Genomic DNA, 24964 nt, shown 5'->3' on the forward strand with positions numbered 1-24964 from the left:
AACTCTGTTTGGAAGGATTTGTTTGTTTGTGTGTGTGTGTGTGTGTGTGTGTGTGTGTGTGCGTGTGTTGTTGTTGTTGTTGTTGTTGTTGTTGTTGTTGTTCGTTTGTTGGTTTGTTTGCTTTTTTAAGTTGAATCGAACACCGACTCTTGGTCCTCTTTTGTCATGAGCATAGAACGACGGAGAAACATTCTGTATGAGACTCACGATTTATCATGAATCTGTGGCGCTAACTGTGCATAGCGTATAGATCTGCATAGATATAAAAACATAATAATGAGAATGATAAGGGCTTTAAGTTGCCAATAAACCCATAGTGTTCACGACCACTTAACGCCCTTCTCATTCTCAACAGACGATATGCTTAGGAAACGCTAAATCATAACGTGCTATCTCTTTCTTTTTTCACATAATTATTTCTTTTTCTTTTCTGATGACTTTGCACGGAAGCTGCACTCGCAATGTGAAACATTTCCACGTAATTATGTGACGAATGGAAAAGCATTGTGAGTATAGTATTAAAGTGTATGTAACCATAATTGCGTGTTTCTCGTTTTGTATCTCCGACTGTACCTTGTTTGCAATAGAAACTTTTAAAGTCGGTCAACCTGCAATTGTAAAGGAAAATATGAGGGAGAACCAAAATAAGACAAAGAAGAAGAAAGAAAGAAAATAGAAGAAAAAAAATGAGGAAAATAGATCTCGTCTTGACTTGTCGCTCAATGTGAAATTGTTATTGCTGAAAAAGAAGAAGAAGAAGAAGAAAAAAACAAAGGTTCTTGCGAAATTACTGACCCGAATCGAATGGTTATTTTATTGAATTGACGTAGCGCGTGAAAGCTGACATTGAGAGGTCAATTGACTATTGTGACGAGAACAATATACCTCTATGAGAGAGCTCGGGTAAATAGGGCACATACACACCTGCTTGATACGAATGCCTGGTAGGGGATGAACATTGGAAATAATATAGCAATCGAACTAAGCTCATCTAATAACCACATGCCATTATAGATACATGGCCTCTTTGACTCATAGAACTATAATCTCTGTTGAAGGAGGCCATTGTGCATTCTTTTGTAATTCATTAACATCACATCATTCAGCTATTCTTTCCTTCAGTTTATTTCTAGCATGGTGTGTTGTCTGAATTTGATAAAATGTGAAATACATAAAAGTAGTGATCATCATGAAAGAGGTACACGACAGTGTGTTCATTCTCTGACTGGTTATATTGAAAATGTCTTTTGTCTGTTTAGATATAAGAGAGTTGGGCACGCAAAATATTATCACTGGGATCAATACATAATCTAGAGAAATATATACAGGCCTGTATACATGTCTATAAGTAAAGTGTGTGTCCGTCGTCCAAGCGCGCGCGTGCTTGAATAATATTGGTCCATTGGTTCATTTAGCTGTTTAGTGGCTGAAAGCAAACATCACTGTTTCTCAATCTCGTTAAAGGGTAACTGTTCTTTCTACCAAAAACCAAACACTTAATATATTGCGGAACTCTTTCCGGATTCACCATATTACTTGACGAATCTTAAAGGATTTTGATTCGTGAACATCGCCGCCTGCAGAGGAATAAAACAAGATGGGTGCGAGTGAGTCGTCTGAAAAATCGTCATGGCAGAAAATGAGCCATACTGAGGGTCATGGATCGTATAGCGCAGGGTATGTCTTTTCGTTTCATTTCGTTTCGTTTCGTTTACTTCATTTTCAACAATAATGTAATTACAATGAAACGTTATTTGAATACACGTAATGGCGCAAAATTAGTACAACAATGTACACTGTGAACTGAGAGACAATGAATGCTGTAACTTTTATGACAAATACCGAATCAAAGTTGTTGGAAATGGATGGGATTGCTTAAAAGCAAGGCTTCTAGTTTGCAGACCCCTCATAAATAAATAACTAAATGAAAAACTAACAAAACTATGCAGATTTCCTGAGAAAAAAAAAGAGCAAAAAAGAAACACACACACACACACACACACACACACACACGCATCTATCTTCCTCCATCTATCTTGCTCTGAAGCTCTTTATTTACCTGTTTGTTTGCAGCCAGTGGTACATCTCATACTTACGATGTTTTGAATTAACACCTGATACATGAACTGATGCGGAAAATATGAATTTAAACTTTTAATTCAATTCAATAGTTTATTTATTTCCATCATCAAAAAGAAAAAAAAAAAGGGAAAAAGTTGACATGATCCAAAGTGATACATTTTTTTTTCATTTCTCTTACACTCATCTGATAAAGGTTTTTTTTTTTTTTTAATACAATATAAAGTGTATACACAAATGATGTCGTAAAAAAGAAACAATGCACTTTGCCATGGCAACAAAAATAGTAAATAATCACAATGATGGAAAACAGTGTTCCACTAAAAAGGCAAGCTTGTAAGACGTGGAACACATCCTCCATCCGGACAAGTTGCCAAGAAGGGTTCCAAGAAAGCTGCCAAGGCTCCCCGGCCCAATGCCGACAAGAAGAGGCGTAGGAAGAGGAAGAAGAGCTACGGCATCTACATCTACAAGGTTCTGAAGATCTTTAAGATCTTTAAGACATTTTCCGTAATCTTCCTAAGAGCACTAATTTTCCAATAATTTCTTAAGACGTAATACATGTATATCACGACTTGTCTTCTGATTACTTAAAGCAGCGGAATAAGATAAAATATATCTATAATACAGATTATGTATAACGCTTGGTGACCATCATCATTTCGTAGGCCGCAATATCTTCGACATAAAGAGGTATAGGAACATTCTAAACAAGACATTTGGTGAAAATCTGATCACCCATTGTTGAGTTATTGGGTGATTAAGATTACTATGTGTCCTTTATGGCTGCCACCTGTACTTTCTAGCTGTTATAAAATGGATAGCGATTCTATGTTCTCCATAATGCAAGATCAAGTCTATTTTCATTTTTGTTTGAGTTGTTGTTCGTCATTTTCAATGCTTCATTACAGTACTGTCTCTCCCTGCTGTTTATGAACTTCATGTCAATATCTTGTTGTGAAATATCAACTATTATTTACAAAAAGTGCAAAAATAAATTCCTTTCTAAAAAATAAGGGAACAAGCAAAAAGGAAATGAGTAAGAAAAGAATAATATGACGGAGAAAGGACATCTCCAAGGACTTTAACCTCTGGTAATTCATTACCATTAATACTATGCTAATATTATCCGGCTTATCAAAGCTTTTGAAGCAATACATGTACTAGTAGTTCATTTTCAGGACAGTCTATACTTTCTTTAAGAGAATAAATGCTCATATGTATTAGAGAATGAAATTAGTAATATTCTCCATGCTAGGGTGATATAAGCGTAGCTTCAAATTCACCATCTATCCGCCACCTTTTTTTTTTCTCTCTCTCTCTCTCTCTCTCTGTGCGTCTCATATATAGATACATTATAATGATGATGATAGTAATAATAGTCATAATAATAATGACAATAATAATAATAATAATAATAATAATAATAATAATAATAATAATAATAATAATAATAATAATAATAAATCACATTTATAAAGAGCATAATAACTATCACTAATTTTCTATACGCTTGACATAACACATATCATACAATCATCACATACTTGAACAGGTAAGTTGTCAGCGCCTTAATGTTTGCTTCCTGAAATGGCCGCTGTTGGGCTCCATGCCGTACTACACCTCTTTACTTGTAAAATCGCGATAGTAGACCCCACTGAACTCTATATAGAGCTCAGTGGTAGACCCTCTTGGCGCGCTTCTACGCTCTCTGGTTGAAAGCTAAAAGCACAGGGCCTAGCCCCCGGGGGGGGGGGGGGGGGGTCTTTACAAGACAGGCTGCACGAGGCCTTTGTAGATTTGTAGACTAATCTCATTGGTTGTTTATTCGGACTTATTTTTGGATATAGTTGTTGTTTACGATTTCATAACTAGAGACAGACTTTTGAAGTACAGCTGATTTGAAAACAATTTTTTAAAGTCATTATCAAGTCGATACTGTTGCGTGATCATCCATTATTAATGTTTTCAATACAAGTGACTGATTACCACGTCTATCTCAATCGATCAGACTTATCAATGGATCGGATTCACTCTATCGCGCGTTGAACTCGCTAAATACATAATGTATACCGCCTATCTTACTAGAAGTAACCGGCAGGCCACACTTGTGTAAAATATAAAGATGGAACAGGGAGGTATACAGGAAAACCACCTCTCACCGATCCTGCTTCATCTCCAACGTTACTACTGTCTTAGTCGCCCTTGATTAGAGATGAGTTTTGGTTAAAAAAAAGAACAAAACAAGACAAAACAAAACTCGAAAGTGATGATAAATTCTAGAAGTAATGGGAATTACATAAGGTTGAAAGAGCTAAACAAACCGAGATAGGCGAGTGTCGTCGACTGTTCATCTCAATGTCACAAGAACCAGTGTTCATCTTATCACTCTGAAATTAGTATAGGAAATGAAGAAAGAATTCCTCCGGTGCGGTATGCCGGTAATGAACCCCAAACATATATATAAAAAAACAACAGATTTTTACCCTCCTATCGTCTTTTCTTTGTTTTGTTTTGTTTGTTTGTTTGTTTTTTCTGTATACCAAGAAGGGTTAGGTCTATTGCAGGGATAAGGTATATATTTCTAGAGCAGTGGACGCCATACAATATACGAATCCTTTTTTCTATTACTGAATTTACACACATAATTTTATATAGGAATGCATCCCGTTATAATGTTACAGGAATTCCGATGACATACCCATCACATCGCAACAATCCTCGTCATCAACCACGCTTTCGACTGCCGATTTGGATGACGACCTGGCGAACCTGGAGTTTCCCTATGAGAATATAGTGATGGAGGGAGGTGGGACCCAGGGGACAGCTTACATCGGGGCTCTCATGGTAAGTGCATTTAGTATTATTATCATTATTCAATATCATTACTCAATCGGTCTAGCCTAAACTTTTTTTTTTCTTACCCACTCTCCCTGTTTCATTACCACGAATATTTGGGGCTCAGAGTTACACAAGCTTACCTTTATATAGGGCCTATAGGTCCCGACATATTTATTTAACATAATTTATAATTATTTTGTACAAAAAAAAAGAACCGCAAAAATTGACAAAGTAGGTCTACAATACAATTTACAAGGTAGGTCTACAATAATCTGTGTTCATGGAACGCAATCTTTGTAATCACGAATCTAATTGAATAGTAACCGGAAGCTTGATACACATGTTCCTACGAAATGTACTTCAACATTTTGGAGTGTACTATTGGTTGTAGGTATGTTGCAAGTCTCGAGTAAGTTTTCTGATTCTTTCTGCGCTCTTTGGCGCGAATTCATGAAGGTAGTACAATCTTTGTCCGTGGTTTAAATCAGGGACAAAGACCGTAGTTTGTATGGGGCGCCAAGTGTCGCATGGCCTATTTCGTTACGAAATGTTCGTGCGGCCCATATTCACCCTGTTCGTGCATCGCATACATGCATGCATTGTGTGTTTGTGTGTGACAGCAGAACAGGGGACCTATGAGAAAAATGTATTTGTACAATCATCACAGTGTCGTCGTAATGTGTATGTTAAACAGCGTGTGGAAGTTAATAAACCTCTCTATCTCTCTGCATTAATTGGGTAGGCATCATGACTTGGTGTGTACTTTGTTCTAAGAGGGTTATTTTGTGGATCACATGAATGAAGGTTTGTTCCGATGATGCATTTATTTGTTGCTGTGGTTATCAGCACTTTTGATTAACTGTGCATGGTTTAGAGTAATGACCATCACATGCTCGGGCTTCATGTTGTGTACTTTGCACGGACCAATATCAGCTATTGCTTAAGCGGGAGCACCGCTTAAACGAAAAATGAAAATAAAAAATTTTCTCCCGACCCTCCCAGTGAGCACTGGTAATTACAGGTAATGATTGCTATCTTCATAATCGATATATTCGATTGTATTTTCTTTCTTCTTCTTCTTGTCGGTAGTCTGCTTCCTTCGACCTTGAAGATTCTTGCAGAACTTGGTGATAATGTGTGTCATAGGGGTAAGGTGCATGTGTCAATAATTTACAGGGTGCAAGTAAAAACTGCCTCGAAATTAGCTGCAGCAGGAGACGAACGGAGTTGACTGAAGAGGCCGTCACAACATTGTCAGGGAGGGCATTCCAAAACCTAACCGTTCTAGGAAAGAATGAGTTTTGGTGTTGTTAAGTCCGGGATTGAGGGATGAGGTAGCCTTTGAGTGTTCACACCTCTGGATGGTCTGGTGGATTTGGTGCAGTTGAAAGGTACAAGCTGGATGTGGATCTTGTAGAACATCACAACACGAAGATGTTCACACCGCTGTTGTAGTGATGTCCATCCCAGCTCCTGCAGCATTGATGATACACTTGATGTAATCCGGTATCGGTTTAGGGTGTATCTGGCTGCCCTGGATCATCTCAATCTTGCTGATATTCCTTGCAGTTGAAGGATCCCATACGGAGGAGGCATATTCCACTAGGGGTCTGACCAGTATTCATGTGGTTATGAGTTTCGGTGAGTTGAGGTGTAGATTTCTTCTCAGGAAGGCCAAGGTGTTACTAGCCTTTTGGCAGACATTGTCAACATGCTTGTTCCAGTTTAGGTCAGACGTTATTGTGACGTGGAGGTACTTTGTGGCTTCCACAGGGGTCAGGATTGAATTATTAAGTTTGTCCTGATGTACTATCCGTTTCCTCTTCCTAGGAACTGATATCACTTCACACTTATTGGTGTTCAGCTCCATTATCCATTTGTCTGTCCATTCACCGAGCATGTCGAGATCTTGTTGTAGCTGTTTGGTGGTAGCATCCGAGTGGATCGTAAGATAGACAATGGTATCGTCCGCAAACATTCGGACCTTTAATCTAAGTTGGTCCGGCAGGTCATATGAAGTGCAGGAAGAGACACAGACCGAGTATGGACCTCTGCGGCACTCCTGAATCTACGTCAACATGTGATGATCTATATACTAGTAGCTATCAAGAAGTACCTGCTGCTTTCGGTTCTTCAGAAAGCTGGTGATCCAGCGGTGGCTGCGTCCTCTAACTCCGTAGTCAAGCTTCTGAAGGAGGCCTTTGTTGCCGACCTTGTTAAAAGCCTTGCTGAAGTCCAGCACCAGGATATGTCTCACAGTCTGCTTCCTATCTTGTAGATTGTTCGTCAGGTCACTCACCAATCCCAACAACTGGAGCTCACATGATCTATGTTGTCTGAAGCCATGCTGAAGTGGGTATAGGATATCTTGATGGTTTCCATGTGCCATGATGTTGCTTGCTAGGATGTGCTCCATCAGCTTACAGGAGATGCATGTAAGGGAGATTTGGCCTGTAGTTGCTTGGGTCCGCTCTATCTACTTTCTTGAAGACTGCCACTGTTTTTGCATGTCTCCAATCAGCTGGGATCTCTCTAGCGTTGCACGACTTCCTGAAGACTTTACAAAGGCAAGGTGCTATAGTAGTCGACAGCTCCTCCAGTACTAGTGGAGTAATCCCATCAGGACCATTCGCCTTTTTTTTTTTTTTTTTTTGGATTGAGATTGTGAAGTAACTTCTTGACACCTGCCGTTGTGATGTTGATGTCAGGCATGGTTTCATATGGCGAGTTTGGGGGAAGCAGATCGCACGGAACTGGAGTCTCCTTCGTGAACACTGATTGGAACTGGTGGTTGAGAGCATCTGCTTTCTCAGTGGGGTCTGTTAGATTTTTTTCCTCTGAACTCAGCCCTGAGATTCCTCCACTGTCACTCCGATTGTGTTTGATAAAGCTCCAGAAACTCTTCATGGCCCCCATACTGATTACCCTCCTCATCTGTTTCAAAGATCGACTCAAGGTATTTCCAATAATCTCTTTCGATCTCTACCTGGATTTTCCTTTGAGGCATCTATTTTGCTCTTCAAGATCATGTGAGATGAGTCCCTTGGGCTTTAAGAGGACTTTGCATCTCTTAGTAAGCCTGCTCCTCTTCTTGATGAGCTTCCTGATCTTAGCAGATACCCATGGTAAGTTGATCCTGTGCTTCAACATTGTCTGGTGAATGTGTGCCTCTATACCTTCCTGGATTCCAGTCTTGAATATCTCCCACAGTTTGCTGGTGGTAGTGTCGTCATACTTTGGTGCTATCTCATCCGATACTTTGGCCATGCTGGTTTGGAAAGCTTCCCAGTCAGCTTTGCTGTAGACCGGAACTTTCCTGGGCTTCTGCCTTCTCCGAGATGGGTTCATGTCAAGAGTGAGGAGGGGACAGTTGTGATCTGAGATTCCGGCTACCACCGAAATATTGTGAACAAGAGTTGATAAGGTACAAGTCAAGGATATTCTGCTGTCTTGTAGGCTCCTCTACAGTTGGAGTAGACCATAGTCATCAAGCATCTCTCCAAACTTGTGGTGTAAGGCAGGGTGGCCACATTCCTTCACTCGTCGGTTTAGCCAGTCTATTCTAATATTGTATTGTATTCTATTTTCTATTCTATTCTGTATGCTATTCTATTCCATTTTAATTTATCCTATTATTTCGTCATGACTATAACTTATCAGGTTGTGATAAGTACAAAATTTGGCCTAATGAAAATGTTGCGTCGGCGTTTGCAGGAGCTGGAACGTCTGGGCTACACGGACAAGATCCATCGCTTTGCCGGGTCGAGCGCGGGGTCCATGATGGCCACGTACCTTGCTGTAGGTCACGACTGTAAGAGGATTGTCGAGGAGATGGCGACTGGTTCTAAAGGCCTCGATTACATGGGTGAGATTTCATTATCACTTTGATACACAGGAATTCAACTAGAGGGGACAAATACACAAAATAGTAATTTCATGTCTTTTATATCTATCAGTTAAATGGTGAAATGTGCATGTAGGTGCACGTACTTGAATAATATTGCTGTTCCGTGGAAATATTTTGAACTTCAAAATCTTAAACATTTATCCTACATTATGTTATTCCGCCATTCTTTCGCCTCTAAATCTCCTTATCAAAGTCACCTTTATATCAGCATAGAATAGGGCCTCACTTTAACGCTAATGCTGTCACTGTTCTATCAGATGCTTCGTGCGGCGTGCTGAGCGCGATCCCTAATGTCATCCGGTCCTACGGCTGGCATCCCGGGAGACGGTTGTACGAGATGGTGTGCCGGATGGTGGAGGAAAAACTGGGCGATGGCACGGCCACCTTCAAGGATCTCTACGACCAGACGGGGCGGGAACTCTGCGTGGTCGTCACCAATATCAGTAGTATGATGGAGGAATACTGCCATGTTAAAACCACGCCCAACATGCCCATCGCATTGGCGGTGCGGATGTCGACCGCTATCCCAGGTATTATAGCGTGTTATAAAATGGGCTTTAGAATCTCTGCAATCTGATTGGTCAATTGTCATGCAATGATATACAAATGACGCACAGGTCTGAGTCACCGAACTAAAACATATGTTTTAGTTCGGTGGTCTGAGTGCGTCAGTCGGAATAGTGTGCTTAAGGTAACTATGGAATGCTTAACTCACGAGACGAAGCCGAGTGGGTTTAGGCTTAATTCCATAGTTACCGCATGCACACTATATTCCACCTGACGCACGAAAAGACATGTGCGTCATCTCTGTTATAGAACGGGGAATTTTCTTGCCAAAAACCCTTTTTCTATTGTATTACCCGATGACAAATTTACTGGATGCCTTTCCTTTTGGCTTGCCATAGACGGGAGTCCGAAAATCATGCATCAGTTTTTATTATATAGCGCCAGAAGAGATCCTTGTCATTTGATTGGTTGTTTGACATTGATTAATCGGCCCATTTCACTATGACGTCATCATCAGTGCAATTGTGGCTCCATTTACCGTGCAATTTTGTATCCATACGATTTGCTCCATTGCACGCTCGCTGAGAACCCGGCACACTGCGCGTGTTAAACGCGCTTGCGTTTGCAGTGTGTGTATGCGACAGCGCGCTAGCGTAAAGCGCTCAGTGAACACTCTCGCGATCTCAGATTCTCTCTTGTTTCTAAATTAATAAAACATCAAATCTATTTTAAAATATATATAAAACAAATAATAAATGTTTTTCATTCGTGCAATGGACAGAATATTTCATTCGGTGAAAGGTGAATTCGGTGAAAGATGAAATTGATCCACTCAACTCGGCTGCGCCTCGTTGAATGGATCATTTTCATCTTTCACCTCATGAAATAGTCTGTCCATTGCACTCATAAACATTCATTATTTGTATACTGATCCACAATGAGCCATGCGTCCGGTAAAATCCGAACGCATGGCTCGTCTTGTATAGTGTAGTTTGTGTACCGGATGCATGATGGGGAAAATGGTTGTATTTCATGAATTTACGGGCCCATTTAATAACACAAGTGATGCACAGGCCTATTTCGTTTATCAGTGAGAATGATAATTGCATGCTCTCGTTTAACTTTGGAACAGTCTAAAACCCACTCGCTGCACTCGTGGGTTTATTCAATTCAATTCAATAGTTTATTTAAGTACCAAAGTTAAACTCGCGCATCCAATTCTCACCGATCCACCCTGTCCTTTGCATCAGTACCCCTTTATGTCTCCTCACCCCGGCCCTCTTCCCTTCGCGGCCGCCATGACAGAGAGAGCTCCTGTTATATACATATTCTGGTAATTCAGATGATGAGTCTGCATTTACTTTACACGTGGTCATTGAACAAATACTGGATACCATGGATCATGGTACCCATTGTCAACGATAATAATTGTGTCATCCCGATTGAAAAGGTCATGAGGATTATACATAAAAGACCTTGACTGGGTGTTTCTCACCTGCCGTTAAAAGACTCGAACAAAACAATATGAGTGTGTGGGCTTAACCCACTGAGCAACAACTGCCCCTAGGAGAGACCAGCTGATGGTATTTGATACCAAAATGGTATTTGATACCAAAATAACCTTTAATCACGGTTAAAGTAAAACCTCGAGTGAAAATGGGTTAAAAAGCTTTAAAAAAATACAGGTTTCTTTTTCTAAACACACACACACACACACACACGTATATATATATATATATATATATATATATATATATACACATATAGCATACGTTTTCCTTATACGTTGATAGATATTCACCGACATCATAATACACAGATGCAGACGAAGGCAAGTGAGAGGAACTCGAAATGAAAACAACTTGTGGCGTATGTACGTAGTCAGAGGGTACAAAGACGTTATAAAGAGCGACGCTCTTACAAAAATCACATTAATGGAAACCGTCACATACTAGTAAATGGTGATGCCAGTATGAGAGTGTTATCTGTCATAGATTTATATTTGATTCAGATCTGTTTATCACCATAATCTTGTTACGCCAGCAAGTTGCATGATAGAGAATATAACGAAATATGCAGGAAAAATAATCTTCTAAGGACTGTTGCGAGTATCAATGCACTTTTGTCTAAAGTCATTCTTTGTTTCATCGTGACCATAGGTGTATTTCAGCCGTACAAGAGGATTTTCACAGGACAAACAGACTTGTATGTTGATGGCGGAGTCATCTGTAACTACCCGGTCCACTGCTTCGATGGTAAGATGACAACTATCAATAACGGAAACCTTGTGTGTGTGTGTGTGTGTGTGTGTGTGTGTGTGTGTGTGTGTGTGATTACGTGATGCTTATCAGTGTCGTTTTTATTTTTTAATGTATCAATGTGATTATGCCCCATAACTGTTTCATAGGGAATTGTAGGTTTAGGGCTCAACAATAGTGTTTATTCCTATGTAAACATCATAAACTGTCTGCCAAAAGCCAGCGAAGTGATGATTTGATAGACGGTGCACTGGCAATAAAAAGGTGAATATATTTAGGACCTATTGGTGATTTCACATTACTCTTTGAATGATTTCAAATCACAACTTAGTATTTTGGTTCTCAAGCCAGAAGAAATATGAACTTGAAGGAAATACAAAAACAAAAACAAAAAAAAAGACCCCGACCTCGAACATTATGTTTACTATACTTTAAAAAAAATCCCTTCCAAACACTAATTGTCTTGAAAGATGTAGTTGCAGTAAAGAACAAAAAATAATCCTAAGAAAGACACAGTCTATATAGGTACAATTTGTAAGATGATATCTATAAATGCATATCTTCATTTATAATGAAAAAAAAAATGTCTGCATTCATAATGAGGTGCCTTCTCTTCAGGTGCTTCACGTCTGTGTAGTTCTCTACCAACCCAACTTTGGGATTGTAACAACCGTCATACCTTCAAATTTGAACTAAAGACCTATATCTTTTCCAGCAACTTTGTGAATAATGTGTGACATAATTTCATCTTGGGAGCCAGGCGCCTTTGAATGTTCTTTCCAGACAAATTAATGGCGTTATAATGATGTTGTTCATCATCATCAGAACGGAAATGTCTGTATTCATACTGAAATGTCTTCATTTGTATTACACTGAAACGTATGTACTTATACTGCAAAAATCTCTATATTCTTAAACTAAAACCCTCTCGATACTCCAGGATGGTGGCTGTCCATGAAACCACATGACTCCTTTTTGCGGAGAATACAGGATCTGGAAAAGATTGCAAAGATGCTTACGAAGGAGGAGCGCTTTGGGACATTCAATGACAAGACGTTTGGGATGATTACAGTAAGAATTATTGCTGAAAATAAACAAATGTAAAAAAAAAGGATAGGGAGAATCAATAGAGTATGACTGTATACATGAATGTGTGGGCATGACGTGTTAGGAAGTACCAAAATCTTGACAGTTCACTCTGAGTGTTTATTATTCTTATTCCTGTTTAACTTCCTCTTCTATTTCCACTGTGTCACATATTCTTGAAGGCATAAAACGAGTGTGATCTGTATCGCGATATGACAATTTAAGTAATATATCATTATTTTTTCGTATAATAATTTCGTCTAAAATTTTGAATCAAACAAGCTTTCAAACCTGACGTCGTCTCATTAATGTCTATCTGACTGATCTGTTTGAAATCGTGCTGAGAAATTTCAAAGATCTCAGAACTATACATTGTCTATGACTTTGACATAAATTCAAAATAAAATCACAACTAACGCATTTCTTAGTAGTAAGATTATTATCAGTAATATATTACTAGTATGATTGTTATTTTTCTTCTTCTTTTTGTTGTTATCATCATTATCATTATTAGGCCTATTATACCATCATTCTGTAGTATCAATGTAGTCACAATGTTAGCGGAGTGTTTGTGTAAGAAACAAAAACAAAGCTGTGGACTGGATGAATGTTATTAATTTGTAATACTTGAAGAGTTTGTTTGCAAAAACCGATAAGTCCATATTTGCCAAATTGAGATATTTGCGATTAAAGGTCAAGAAAAATAAAGAGAATAATGAGAAAATTTTTGCCTCTTTTGACCATATCTTCAAAAATATGGCTTTATATGTAGTGACCAATATATCATTTAAAAGGTATTATTTTGTAATTTATGTCAGAGATCGTACTTCAAAATCTTCAAAAATGGACTTATCGGTTTTTGCAAACAAACCCTTCACTTACTTTCCTATTTTACATATTATACTCTTTCTGCTTTTGTCTCAGTTCAGTGAGCATGAATCCCACACACTTCCAAACAAGCCCGAGCTGATCTCAACGCCGGCTCCTCTGCCCAATACAAAACTCGCAAGGTACAACAGTTATAACAACATATACTTTAGTGTGTGTGTATGTGTGTGTGTGTGTGTGTGCGTACGTGCTCGGATTCATTTTGGGTGATGTTCGTTTATAAGTTATTTCTAAGGTTCGTTGTTCCGAAAAAAAATTACGGTTCGTCATTCCGAAACACATGCATTCCCTATATAGGCCTACCTATCGATGCTCGTTAATCCGAAAATGAAATATTTAGGGTTCATTGTGGTGTTATTCCTGCTCACGGTTCGTTATACTTTGAAGGTTCACTAATCAAAAAATGAAAAGGTGTTTACTCATACAAGGAATCTTCGGAATTTTGAACATTATTTTTCATTTTCGGATTAACAAATGTTCGATGGGAATAACGAACTGTAGCCTTTATTTTACTCGGCTACCAAGGAAGACCGTTGCCCCAATGACTTTAAGTCCCCTTCGAAGGACTAGGCAATGGGGATATGAAGTACCTTGCCTTGCATAACCACTGTTACCAGCGGACTCGAACCCCAGAACCTCATGACTTAGAGTCTGTAGTTTTCTCCACTGAGCCACAATTGTCCCTTGATCAGTCTTCTTACTACTAAACAGCACTCACACCAACTTTCATACCGACATTAAATTACACATGCAATTTCATGTACTATCATAAGTGATTGTTTAACTTTCATTTTTTTTTAATGTCCATGTCCAACCCGAGTGTTGAATAATGCGTCTTTACATGTTGGCTACTTTTGTAAAGTTTCGTATTCCTGCTTTGAATTACTTTTCGGTTACGCGTTATGAATTCAGAAAATACAAGAATACATTCTATTTCGTTGACAAAGCCCCTACGTAGTAGAACCTACGCAGTTGTCTTCTTTCCGATATGTTCGGGGTTTTTTTTCCTGAATGAAGGAAAAACGATCATTATCAAGAACACAAAATGATAGGAAAATGAATCTTGACAAACACCATATATAACAATAGTTGCACTTTCATGCAATTAATATGTGTGTGTGTGTGTGTGTGTGTGTATGTTGTTTGGTTCGTGGATTTTGCTTCTTTTTTTTTAATTCAATGTTTACATGCAGATAAGACGTCTGGAAGAGTACACAGGCAATATTTACACTACAGAACCCCCCCCCCCCAAAAAAAAAGAAAAGAAAAGAAAAGAAAAGAAAAGCTACTGATGAGAACAAGATTCCAGTGTAAAATGTCTTCATTCCCAACTACCCCTTATACACAGGAATTCATGCCATTTTTTTATGCAATGAATGTTGTCACCATTGAGATATCTAGTATAAATATACGGTTATCACAGTTCGTGCTTATAGAATCCGTGCCTCCGAGATTTTGTGATTCCCTCACAGGATTGAATACCTGGCACAAGTGATTTGAGCTGAGCCCTGGGTCAACACTGTATACCTTGTATACAGTCACTTGTCCATGACCTATAGGACCACAGTATTCAATTTTCTGAACTGGAACACTGCAAGCCTATAGATCACAGTCAAATAATATAATAGACCACAATGTTAGGCAAACTGGGATGAAAGAATACTAATAGCCAATGGACATGGCAAAACCAAACACATAGGATGTGGCACCAAAGCGAGGCCCGTTCCAGGGTAAATGTGAAGTTTCCCACAACTGTTCATCAGATCTATTTGTTCGTTTCTTTCAGTTTTTGGTGTGGTTCGTTCCATTTCGCATATCATCTACCATGCCTTTTCAAAATGTCAAGAATGGAGGAAGCGTTCTGTAAAATGAACAAAGATTGATATTTCCGCGCCAAATGATTTTCACTGTAGCAATTTTCTCCCGTTGTCTTCTAATGCACCCCCGAATAAAGGCAAGCACACATGCACACACACACACACAAAGACTAAAATATACCAAACCGGCTTATCACGAGATCAGTGTTACACTAAGATTAAACTTTGTATTTGATCTACATTATAACAAGCCAGTGGCTAGTTAAAAGTTTCAGACCATGATTTTAAAGGTTATTTATAAAGCCTTCCCTCACCACGTAATACTAAGCATATTGCTCGAGGCGCAAGATTGGTTCTTCAATCGTCAATTTGGCGACTGTCCTTACCATGGCCAGAAGGAGCTACGTCAAGGCCGTTAAACAGGTTGGACAATCTGGAACTCTTCATGTTTTTCTGAAGATACCTGGATTTCCATCGTTGGTCCTGGCTCAACATGACAGAACAACAACTACAAAAACGATGTTAACAACAAAGGGATAAGAGCACTCGGTTGTATCAAACGCCATATTCACAGATCACTGCAGCTGTTGTCAAGCTTGACGAAAGCGAGGAAAACAGTCACAACTTTGCTAACTTTATTTCGAGTGCGTCTACAAGGGGCAAAAAACTACGAGCTAATAATCATCGAAGATTGAAACTTCGAGAGAATCTTTAAGTCTAAGAACGTCGTGTGCACGTACTTAAAACTCTTAAACGCTAAGAAGAAGGGTGTGTTTGTGTGTGTGTAGCGGGGGTGTGAAAGAACGTGAAGTGACGTACAGTTTCCTACCAGTGGATATGTGCGGTCAATCCAGCTCTGTGATCTAACTAGAATGCGCTGTTATATAATACAGCTCTCCCTCCTCTCTCTGTGGAACACAACAACGATGTTTGAATTGTAGTGATGACAGTGATCAATGCTGGAAATGGGTGACATTCATTAAAAGCTGGTATGATCATCTTCCTCTGGAAAGGCATGTCTGAACTTGCTTTTAAAGATTCCATTTGATGTGTTCATATAATGTAGTTTTCATATTGATTTCTTAATCTGTGACATCACGAGACACATCTTTGGCATTTCTAGCGGTGTGATGGCATGGCCGCTCCTCTATATAAATTAAAAGCTATCGTTTTATGATTAACTCCAATCGAAGCGTATCGATGTTGCCGTACCATCTTTCTCTCACGATGAAGTTACAATTTATGTTGTGTTTGGTGTACATCGATTGTGTGAAATGATGTTCCTATGCTACCTGTTATAACATGCCGTTTTGTACGTAGATCTCTATGAATATATTATGTGAAATGCTGTAAAATCAAGAGAAACTGTATAACAAACTGCAATTTTAACCAAACTAAGCTACTGAAGAGAGATCTCGTAACGTCAGATTCAACTGCGCCCCCCTCCCTCCTCCAGGGCCTATGTCGAACTCGAGGCTACTCGGAAGCAGACGCTGCGTAATCACCACAGGATGACGACGGCTATGAATCGTTTCCTGCAAGTCCTCAGGGAAAACGACGTCGACGAAAATCAAACGATCAGCCTCGACGAATTGCAAAATGCTATTGAGAAGGTAAAAAAAAAACATAGCTCAAACAAAACATAGGACACTAGGGGAAAATCACTGTGACATAAACGGTCCAAATAGTTTTTAGACTTTACATGTCTATATCAATATATTATGAAAGTAGCAGTCTATTATTATTTATTTTGTCGTGGAAATTAGTTTGGAATTAAATAAACTGTTTCTTGCAAGATGAGGCTTTTTCAAAGTAATTATATACAATTATAAATCTAAAAATTGGAAATGCTAGAAACAATGAAATTCTGTGGTGCGCTGCAAGAGCTCCTGATATTTCTGAAGTGACACAATCACGAGGCAAAGGATGTGTCTTGAGCTTTGATTTAGAAATGTTTCACAACATTTGACACAAAAGAAAAAAGAAATATGGAAAAGGGGTGATTAGATTTGAATTAATCAGAATGTAACGATTCAAATTTGTCTAGAGCAACCAAGGGCAGAAAACCACATCGGGAAAGAGATTACGTGTGTGTCTGCCTGGATGTCTTTAAAAGAGTGTCCTTACGTCGTTATAGCTGCATGAGATACAGACAGACTGCTATAGAAAGATTGGATAGGTTATAAAGACAACCATTTACCTCGAAAATGTGCAACTTCTCAATTTGCCATCAGTGTGGGGACAAGTTTTCCACAGATGACGCCAAACTCTTGTTCGGCGAGGGCGCCTCCATCGATGAGATCTTTAAACGTCTTGACTTCAATAATGACGGCAATGTGAGTAAAGCACGTAATTGGGAACAATGCAGCGTAAATACATCGTCGTATAAAATAAAAGTTGGGAAACTCACAAGCTGGTTGGTACACCGTCCAGCGTCCTTGCCCCTGGCTGAAGACGTGCAAGAATAGGATTGGCTGGTAAACTTGAGGTCAGCTCGTCTGGTTTTGATTTGATTGCTACATTTTCAATATAAATAATAACCTCGTTGTATTCGTAATTTCATACATAATGTCTGATTTAATAACACTGAACTGTGTAAAATGCTTATGTGGTTATCAAGTTGTATTTAAAATGCAGAAGACCGATATCTTATTGCAGCAAATGTTTCATATTGTAGCATATTCTTTTTGATACATCAAGTATCACTTTTTAAAAAGAAATTTTGATAATGAGTAACACATCTGTAATCATCATGATGATACGGATGTTACAAGGATAGCCATCATAATGACGAGAGATATTATAATCATTTTCACAATGATAATCACGGTCTTGTTAAGTCAATAGCTTCTGTGGTGTATGAATTCTTTCCAAGCTGGTGTTTGTTCTCAATGTGCTCTTACTCTACAAGGAGAATGTTTATATTCCCGAGGTTATTATCATTTAACAATGATAACTAGAGATATCGATATTGTAATCATGCTAGTTGACAGTCTGGAAGATTTTGAAAGTTTTTTTTTTTTTTTTCGGAACGTACACGCATCTGCATTACTTTTGTATAATAATAATAATAATAATAATAATAATAATAATAATAATAATAATAATAATAGAAATAATAATGAAAATAACAGTGGCCACTTGTATAGCGCACATGTCCACCTTTCGTATTCACCTATTCATCTAGCTCTACATAATTTATTTATTTATTGTAAGGACACTTATTAATACATTTTTCGTAAATGTCCTTACTATAGTATTTCTGATTCAGATAACGTTCTGTTGTGTAAATGACTAACTGTGATGTGATTTGTTTTTGTGTTATTATTGTAAAATGTCAATGGAAACAACATTTCTCAGGTCCACTTCCAAGAGTTGATGTCCTTTGCCGAAGAAGAAGGCATTGGAATACAGAGTCAGTACATCGGGTCGGGACGAAACAACATCAGCTCACCTGGTCAGTTTGTTGGCGGGATCTTCCAGACGTTACTCACTAGTGTCAGACGGTCTTTTTTGGCGGTAGGGCTCCTTACTGTCTTTAATAAACTGTATTGACACACCTATTACTTCACACGGTATATCACTAATGTGTGATGCTATAAATTATGGATAATTAGATTTTGAATAAATGGTATTTCACATCATTGCTTAGTCCAGTATTTCGGATGAAAAAAACAAACAGTTTGAAATAAAGAAGAAAAAGCACAGGAGTTTCGACTCAATTTTGGCTCACCCGCGAAGAGAGAAAACAGTATTGCTTTATTTCAACGCCAATCTAATTTATACGTAAACTAGCAACACTAACTTCTCGGAGCTATGACTTTGCTTCGCGATGATTGAAAAAATGTAGAAATAATACAATACACAAAAGAAATACTTTGGCCAAAAATATTTCACTCACTCGTCCTTACGCCATCCTCTTGATAATATCAGTTAATTGTGTTTTTGTATATTGCTCGTTCACTTCCATGCAGTACAATATTCGATCTGCATGTGTAATATTCCCTCTATTACATTTTATTTCACGTTGTTGGAAATTACTAATTAGACTTACGTATGAAAAGTGCCGCACCCATGCAAAGAAAAAAGTATAAGTGAAAAAAGTACTTCCTCTCAAAGATGACAAAATGTCAAAACAGGTTACATGGAAAACTTTCTATCTATTGCTTGCGATGGTATTGCGATGATTATCATCTAGGAATACAGAGTAAGGGATGTTTGTTTTTTTGTCATTTTGTTAATTTGGTTTTGTATGTTATAATATTTACTAGTTTCGCATGTAAATGGCACCGGTGCGCTAAGAAACGCTCGTATAAAACGCCATATAAATGCAATCATTATTATTATTATTATTATTGTTATCAAATTGCTATACAGGGCAACGACATTGATCGGACAGTTCTCATCAACACGGTGTACGTCAAGTCGCTTGATTTTGAGAATGAGCAAGAAGATATAGACTACATTATTGAGGTAATTTCTGATTTGTAAGTGTGTGTGTGTGTGTGTGTGTGTTTCGTTCATTACTTTTCATTTGGCACTTCACGTATGATGACATATTAGTGGATGCAGTAAGTTGTCGCTCTTTGCTCTAGTTTACTTGATCCAGTCGAGAGGGCTCTTCTGGTATTTTGACACATTTAGATTTACAAGCATGAGATGCTTCTAGATATAATACACGAGGCTAATTACTGATATCTCATGTATTTTCATAATTGTTTTGTATATGAATATGCGTCTGTGTGCGTGAGTGTTTGTTAGCATATCACCTTTATTATGGAAAGAAAATGCACGTACCCATAGAGAACGTCAAAATATTTGCATTTTCTTCCAAATTTTATAATTTCTTGTCAAAAGCATCAAATGTTATTTTGGTTTTATGGTCAATTTATCCCCAATGTACAAGAAGAAGTGAGCTAAAATCAAATCAATTCCAATGCAATAAAGACTGAAGTAAGTCAGGATATTAGTTATCTTTTTTTTTTTCTGAAAGTTTGTTAATCCCGGTAGAAACGTCGAGCAAATTATAAAGAACAATAAATACTGGATCAGATTTTACAAATGTTTGTAAGATAAGCTTTGTGGCCAGATATGACATTTGCCACTCGTAAATGCAAGATAGGATTACCCTCTTTCGATGCGATTTTACTTCAAGCGTATTGTTACTTCTTCTTAACGAAGTACATTGCACTTTGTAACCACTGTATTACCACCCACGACTATCACCAAAAAATACACAATTATTGCTTTTGTGCAATATACTTCACAGGCTTTTGACTTAACCAATATGTCCAGTCCATGTGGCCGATAACCGCCTTTAAAATGAATCCAATTGACATAAATGTCCACTAAATTTTAAAAGAAAGATTCGGCTACCATAAAAATGGGTTACACTCTCTCTCTCTCTCAAGCATTAATGCGCCATCCGGAACGGCCTGATATAGTAACATATACGAAGACGTAGAGGGACTTTTGAGAGAAATATATAAAGATTTACATATTACATTAGAAAGGGCAAGGAAGAGATAGAAATATATAGGGGCCTACATAAACAAGAAATGGTGGTCGACTTGACTCGTGTGCCTGAAATATCTTTCATACCAATACTACAGCAAGGACGACGTGGCATGCGAGCTTTCCTGACGTACCAGAAAGAGAAGGGACGCCTCTCCCCTCGAATGGGTGTGGGAAGAGAGAAGAGTGAGCGCCGAGCCGGGGAAGTCTGCCCGAGTGAATTATCTGTAACTGCTGAATCCAGTAGTAAGATGGATAACCTTGGTTAATAGGTTAATGTACACTTGTTTGGTGCAAATAAGCACTTAATATACCTATAAGCCGATAATCTTGGGACACACAACACACACACACACACACACACACACATCGAATATCATATTTAATATTCACGTATGTGAACTATACGCATAAAGGATAATATTGTGTTACCCTACACTTATTTTCCGTTGCTCTGAATTCCATCCGCAGAAGATCAAAATTCGAACAATCAATAGCACGAGTTATTCAGAAAGTCCTGAAAAATTCAAATGAATTGAAAAATGTACTACAAGTAAACCCTTAGAGAAAAAGTTATCTTTTCGCACGGTGCAAAATCACGTTATAATTACGAACATGATTTTCGAAATGGAGTTATCGACGTATTTTACATCTTATTCACGCATCAGAATAACTAATTGATACCCAAGGTTCACCGTAAACATTATTCACCGAACGGACGAAAAAGAGGAAAACTGCAAATGAGACTCAAATTTCGTATTGTACCGAAAAAGATCGAACATGCACATTTTGAACCATTTACGCTGTATAAATCTAGTGATAAATCTAAATCTTCTAAATCTGAGGTGAAATGTGAATTACTTAGCATTTCTACATTTTTGTATGTTGGGTCCAGCACAATACAGGGATGAAATGACAACTCTGCACATACACACGGGGAGCGTGCAAACAGGATCGAAAGTGCTGCTTTAAATCAACACTGTTTCATATTGTTGTATAATGACATGGACATTGGAAAGAAGATTGGCTGCCTTTTTATGACGTGTGCGTTTGCACTTCAAGTTTTGTGACATAACACATGTGGTTTACGAAATTGCTTCATCTGTTTGATTGAATCCTAGCCCTATTCATGCATTATAAAGAGTGTATGCATTCTCTCAGGCAGTCAAAAATGGTGTTCCAGCGATAACTCTGCTTCATGTGTGAATCTGTGGAACCCATATTGGAGGTCATTATTTAGATACTAAATTTGACCGCAGCTGACCATTTGCACTTTTAAAAATGGAAGTTTTATCAATATTGCATTCTTGTAATGATGTTGCAGGTTTCCTTTTGTCTTTACCAAACATGTTTACTTGCAGTAAAGATGAAACATTGCAAGATTATCCAGGTTGTATTTGGTTGAGGATTGAAAGCGGTTAAAATCTATGAATTTATGTTATTGTCCTTAAGTTACGAACAGACATGGTGAAGAACTTCAGCATTTTGGGGAAATGAAGTATTGAAACTTTGCTCTTTGTATGCAATAAAAGTATTTCATAATTTCTGGAATTGCATATTTTTCTGTCAGGAAATTAGGATCTTGGATTGCACGGATAGAAAACATAATTATACAAATATTTTTTATAACATTATTACATGTGTATTATGATAATACTTTAATGAAATTGTTGCTATTTATGTGTTAAGTATTATTCACAGGGTAAACTGAGAAATTGGCTGTAAGTATAAATTTAAACAGTATGTTTTTGAAATTTGATAATGGTAATGATCTTAGTTGTAATCATATGAATTTATTATGTATATATGTGTATAATTTTATGCATATTGTAAGTTTGTACATATGATTGTATCTTTGTAATATATTTTTCGGTGTTTATGTCACCAGTGAAAATTAAATTTCTGTCTCGATGAATGAACTGGCAATAGATACTCATATCATCATGTTATAGAAAAATAGATAAAGAAATGTCTATCGTTAGAAAAAAGAGCATTGTTAATGAAGATTATTCAAGCTAGAGAAAACAAATTGATAAGGTCAATAAAATACTTGTTTATTCCTGAGAAAGCAAGAAAAAAAAAACTGTCTACAGTAACTCTGCCTATTAACTTTCACTGTAGGATATCATACTTTTATTGTGCACAGGATCATTAATGATGTGCATGTAAATACTTATAAACAAACAAACAAAAAGAAAGAAATGCACACTTTGCAGGAGAAAAAGATCAAACTATGGTGGTATTAAAATGTCTGGGAACAATAAAATGTTTGTGTCTTGTCATCCCTCTTCTGTTTGCATCATATTAGATGTATCTAAATACTACTACTAATAATAATAATGATAAGAACAACAACAACAACAATAACTACCACAACAGTAATTCTTCCTTTTTATGTGAAGTAACTTAATATACAAAAACTTAATAATTAAATTAATGTGAAATGATTTGGCAGGGGTGTTCCTGCACTTATTGGCTAGAGATATAAGTGCAGGAATACTGCACTATTTTCATAATGACTCATCTTATCTGTTAAGTCACGCATGAGTGAGCACACATTCCAGACAAAAAAGTCACTTTTCAAAAGTCGCCGAGGTCAGTTGGGGGGGGGGGGGGTCCGTCAAGTATTCTGTCTCTTAAAAAAGAAAAATGTTCAAGTGGTGTCACTTTATCATCCACTGTCTGACCCCTTCATGTCAACCAGTTTAAGTCAGCCAGTTTTGCTCTATGTTGTGTGCTCCCTCATGCACTGGCTGAAGAGATCATTTTCACTTTCACACAGAGTTAGTCAATAAGTGTAGGAATACCCCTAACAAGCTATTTTGCTAAAAACGCGATCGTCCAAAGGTTATAATTATATGCCATTTTGTTGTGTATGTGTCTGTGTGTGTGTGTGTGGGGGGGTAGTAACTTTTTTGTTGTGTGTCAAAAGAAAATAGAAAGGAATGATAACGAATTTTGCCCATAAGGAATACACGCATGTCTCCTTGTTACTGTAAAACTAGAAACATATCATATGCGGCAGGAAACTTTCGCAAATTGAAAAGAATAAATCAAATCAAAAATGAAAAAAATATGAGTAGTACATGAACTGTATAGAGAAAATAAAAACTTCTGCGAAAGCACACAAAAGTTTCTGGTTTTATAGTACCTTTAGCATCACATTGCACTCGTCAATACTGCCACAAATCTTATACACAAAGCTGTCATTTTACACTAACAGATGGTTTGAACTTCTGGAAACGTGGAATAATTTGTGGTGTGAAAAAAAATGAGTGAACTTTACTCCTACTCTGTCGAGTTATTCGGCAAAAGTAATGTTTTGCAAACATTTTTGGGAAAACTGAATTCCGTACAAAACAAAAGAACTCGTTCACAAAATTAAAGACCATCGAAGTTCACTAAAACTGGTCTGGCATGAAAACAATTCATTGCACAAAAGTTTACACCTAACCAATATCCATTCTCATCTAAGTTTGTTACAGGGAGGATAGTCTTGGTGCCAAAGTCACTTTTTGGGCCTAACCTTGTTTTACCGTCCACCCAATGTTTTTTGATGGTTTTGCCCTATTTCGAGGGTGCTGAATCCGAATCTGGATGTTGCAACTCTTGCATCCTTTAGGGTTTTGAGATATTCAAGATGGCCGCCAAAATGGCCGTCCAAACCGGAAATTCCTGTATATTCCCTTTTAAATGGTGAGATTTAATTGAAAACAATTGATGGTCTTACCCTATTTCGATGGTACTGAATCCGATTCTGGATGATGCAACTCTTGCATCCTTGAGGGTTTTGAGATATTCAAGATGGCCGCCAAATTGGCCACCGAAATGACCGCCAATTAAAACCAGAAATTTCGATGTATTTCCTTCTGTATTGGTGAGAAATTGAAAACAATTGATGGTTTTACCCTGTTTGGAGGGTGCTGAATCCGAATCAGGATGATGCAACTCCTGCATCCTTGAGGATTTTGAGATATTCAAGATGGCCACCAAAATGGCCGCCAAAAAGGAAAATTCTCACGTATTTCATTCTCAATGGTGAGAAATTGAAAACAATTGATGGCTTT

General features: G+C 37.8%; 1 protein-coding gene and 1 pseudogene across 1 annotated transcript; one reads left to right on the forward strand and one right to left on the reverse strand.

Annotated features, from left to right (window-relative positions):
- The first annotated feature begins 1597 nt into the window (after positions 1-1597).
- LOC140243457 (uncharacterized) lies at positions 1598-21166 on the forward strand. Its single transcript, XM_072323134.1, has 12 exons — positions 1598-1677; positions 4764-4926; positions 8635-8785; positions 9085-9357; positions 11494-11589; positions 12533-12663; positions 13603-13688; positions 16840-16996; positions 17618-17719; positions 18744-18902; positions 19761-19856; positions 20996-21166. The coding sequence occupies exons 1-12, from the start codon at positions 1598-1600 to the stop codon at positions 21164-21166; spliced, it is 1665 nt and encodes a 554-aa protein (XP_072179235.1).
- On the reverse strand, positions 5958-6898 carry LOC140243953 (uncharacterized; annotated as a pseudogene).
- Positions 21167-24964: the final 3798 nt, after the last annotated feature.

The sequence above is a fragment of the Diadema setosum genome, chromosome 20 (genome assembly GCF_964275005.1).
Source record: "Diadema setosum chromosome 20, eeDiaSeto1, whole genome shotgun sequence".
NCBI classification, from domain to species: Eukaryota; Metazoa; Echinodermata; class Echinoidea; order Diadematoida; family Diadematidae; genus Diadema; species Diadema setosum.

Excerpts from the sequence above, each read along its gene's own strand:
- LOC140243457 (XM_072323134.1), top strand. The coding sequence starts at position 1,598 with ATGGGTGCGAGTGAGTCGTCTGAAAAATCGTCATGGCAGAAAATGAGC. Across the intron at positions 1,678-4,763 it reads CATGGATCGTATAGCGCAGG|GAATTCCGATGACATACCCA; the intron begins GTATGTCTTTTC and ends ATAATGTTACAG. Across the intron at positions 19,857-20,995 it reads ATATAGACTACATTATTGAG|CAAGGACGACGTGGCATGCG; the intron begins GTAATTTCTGAT and ends CCAATACTACAG.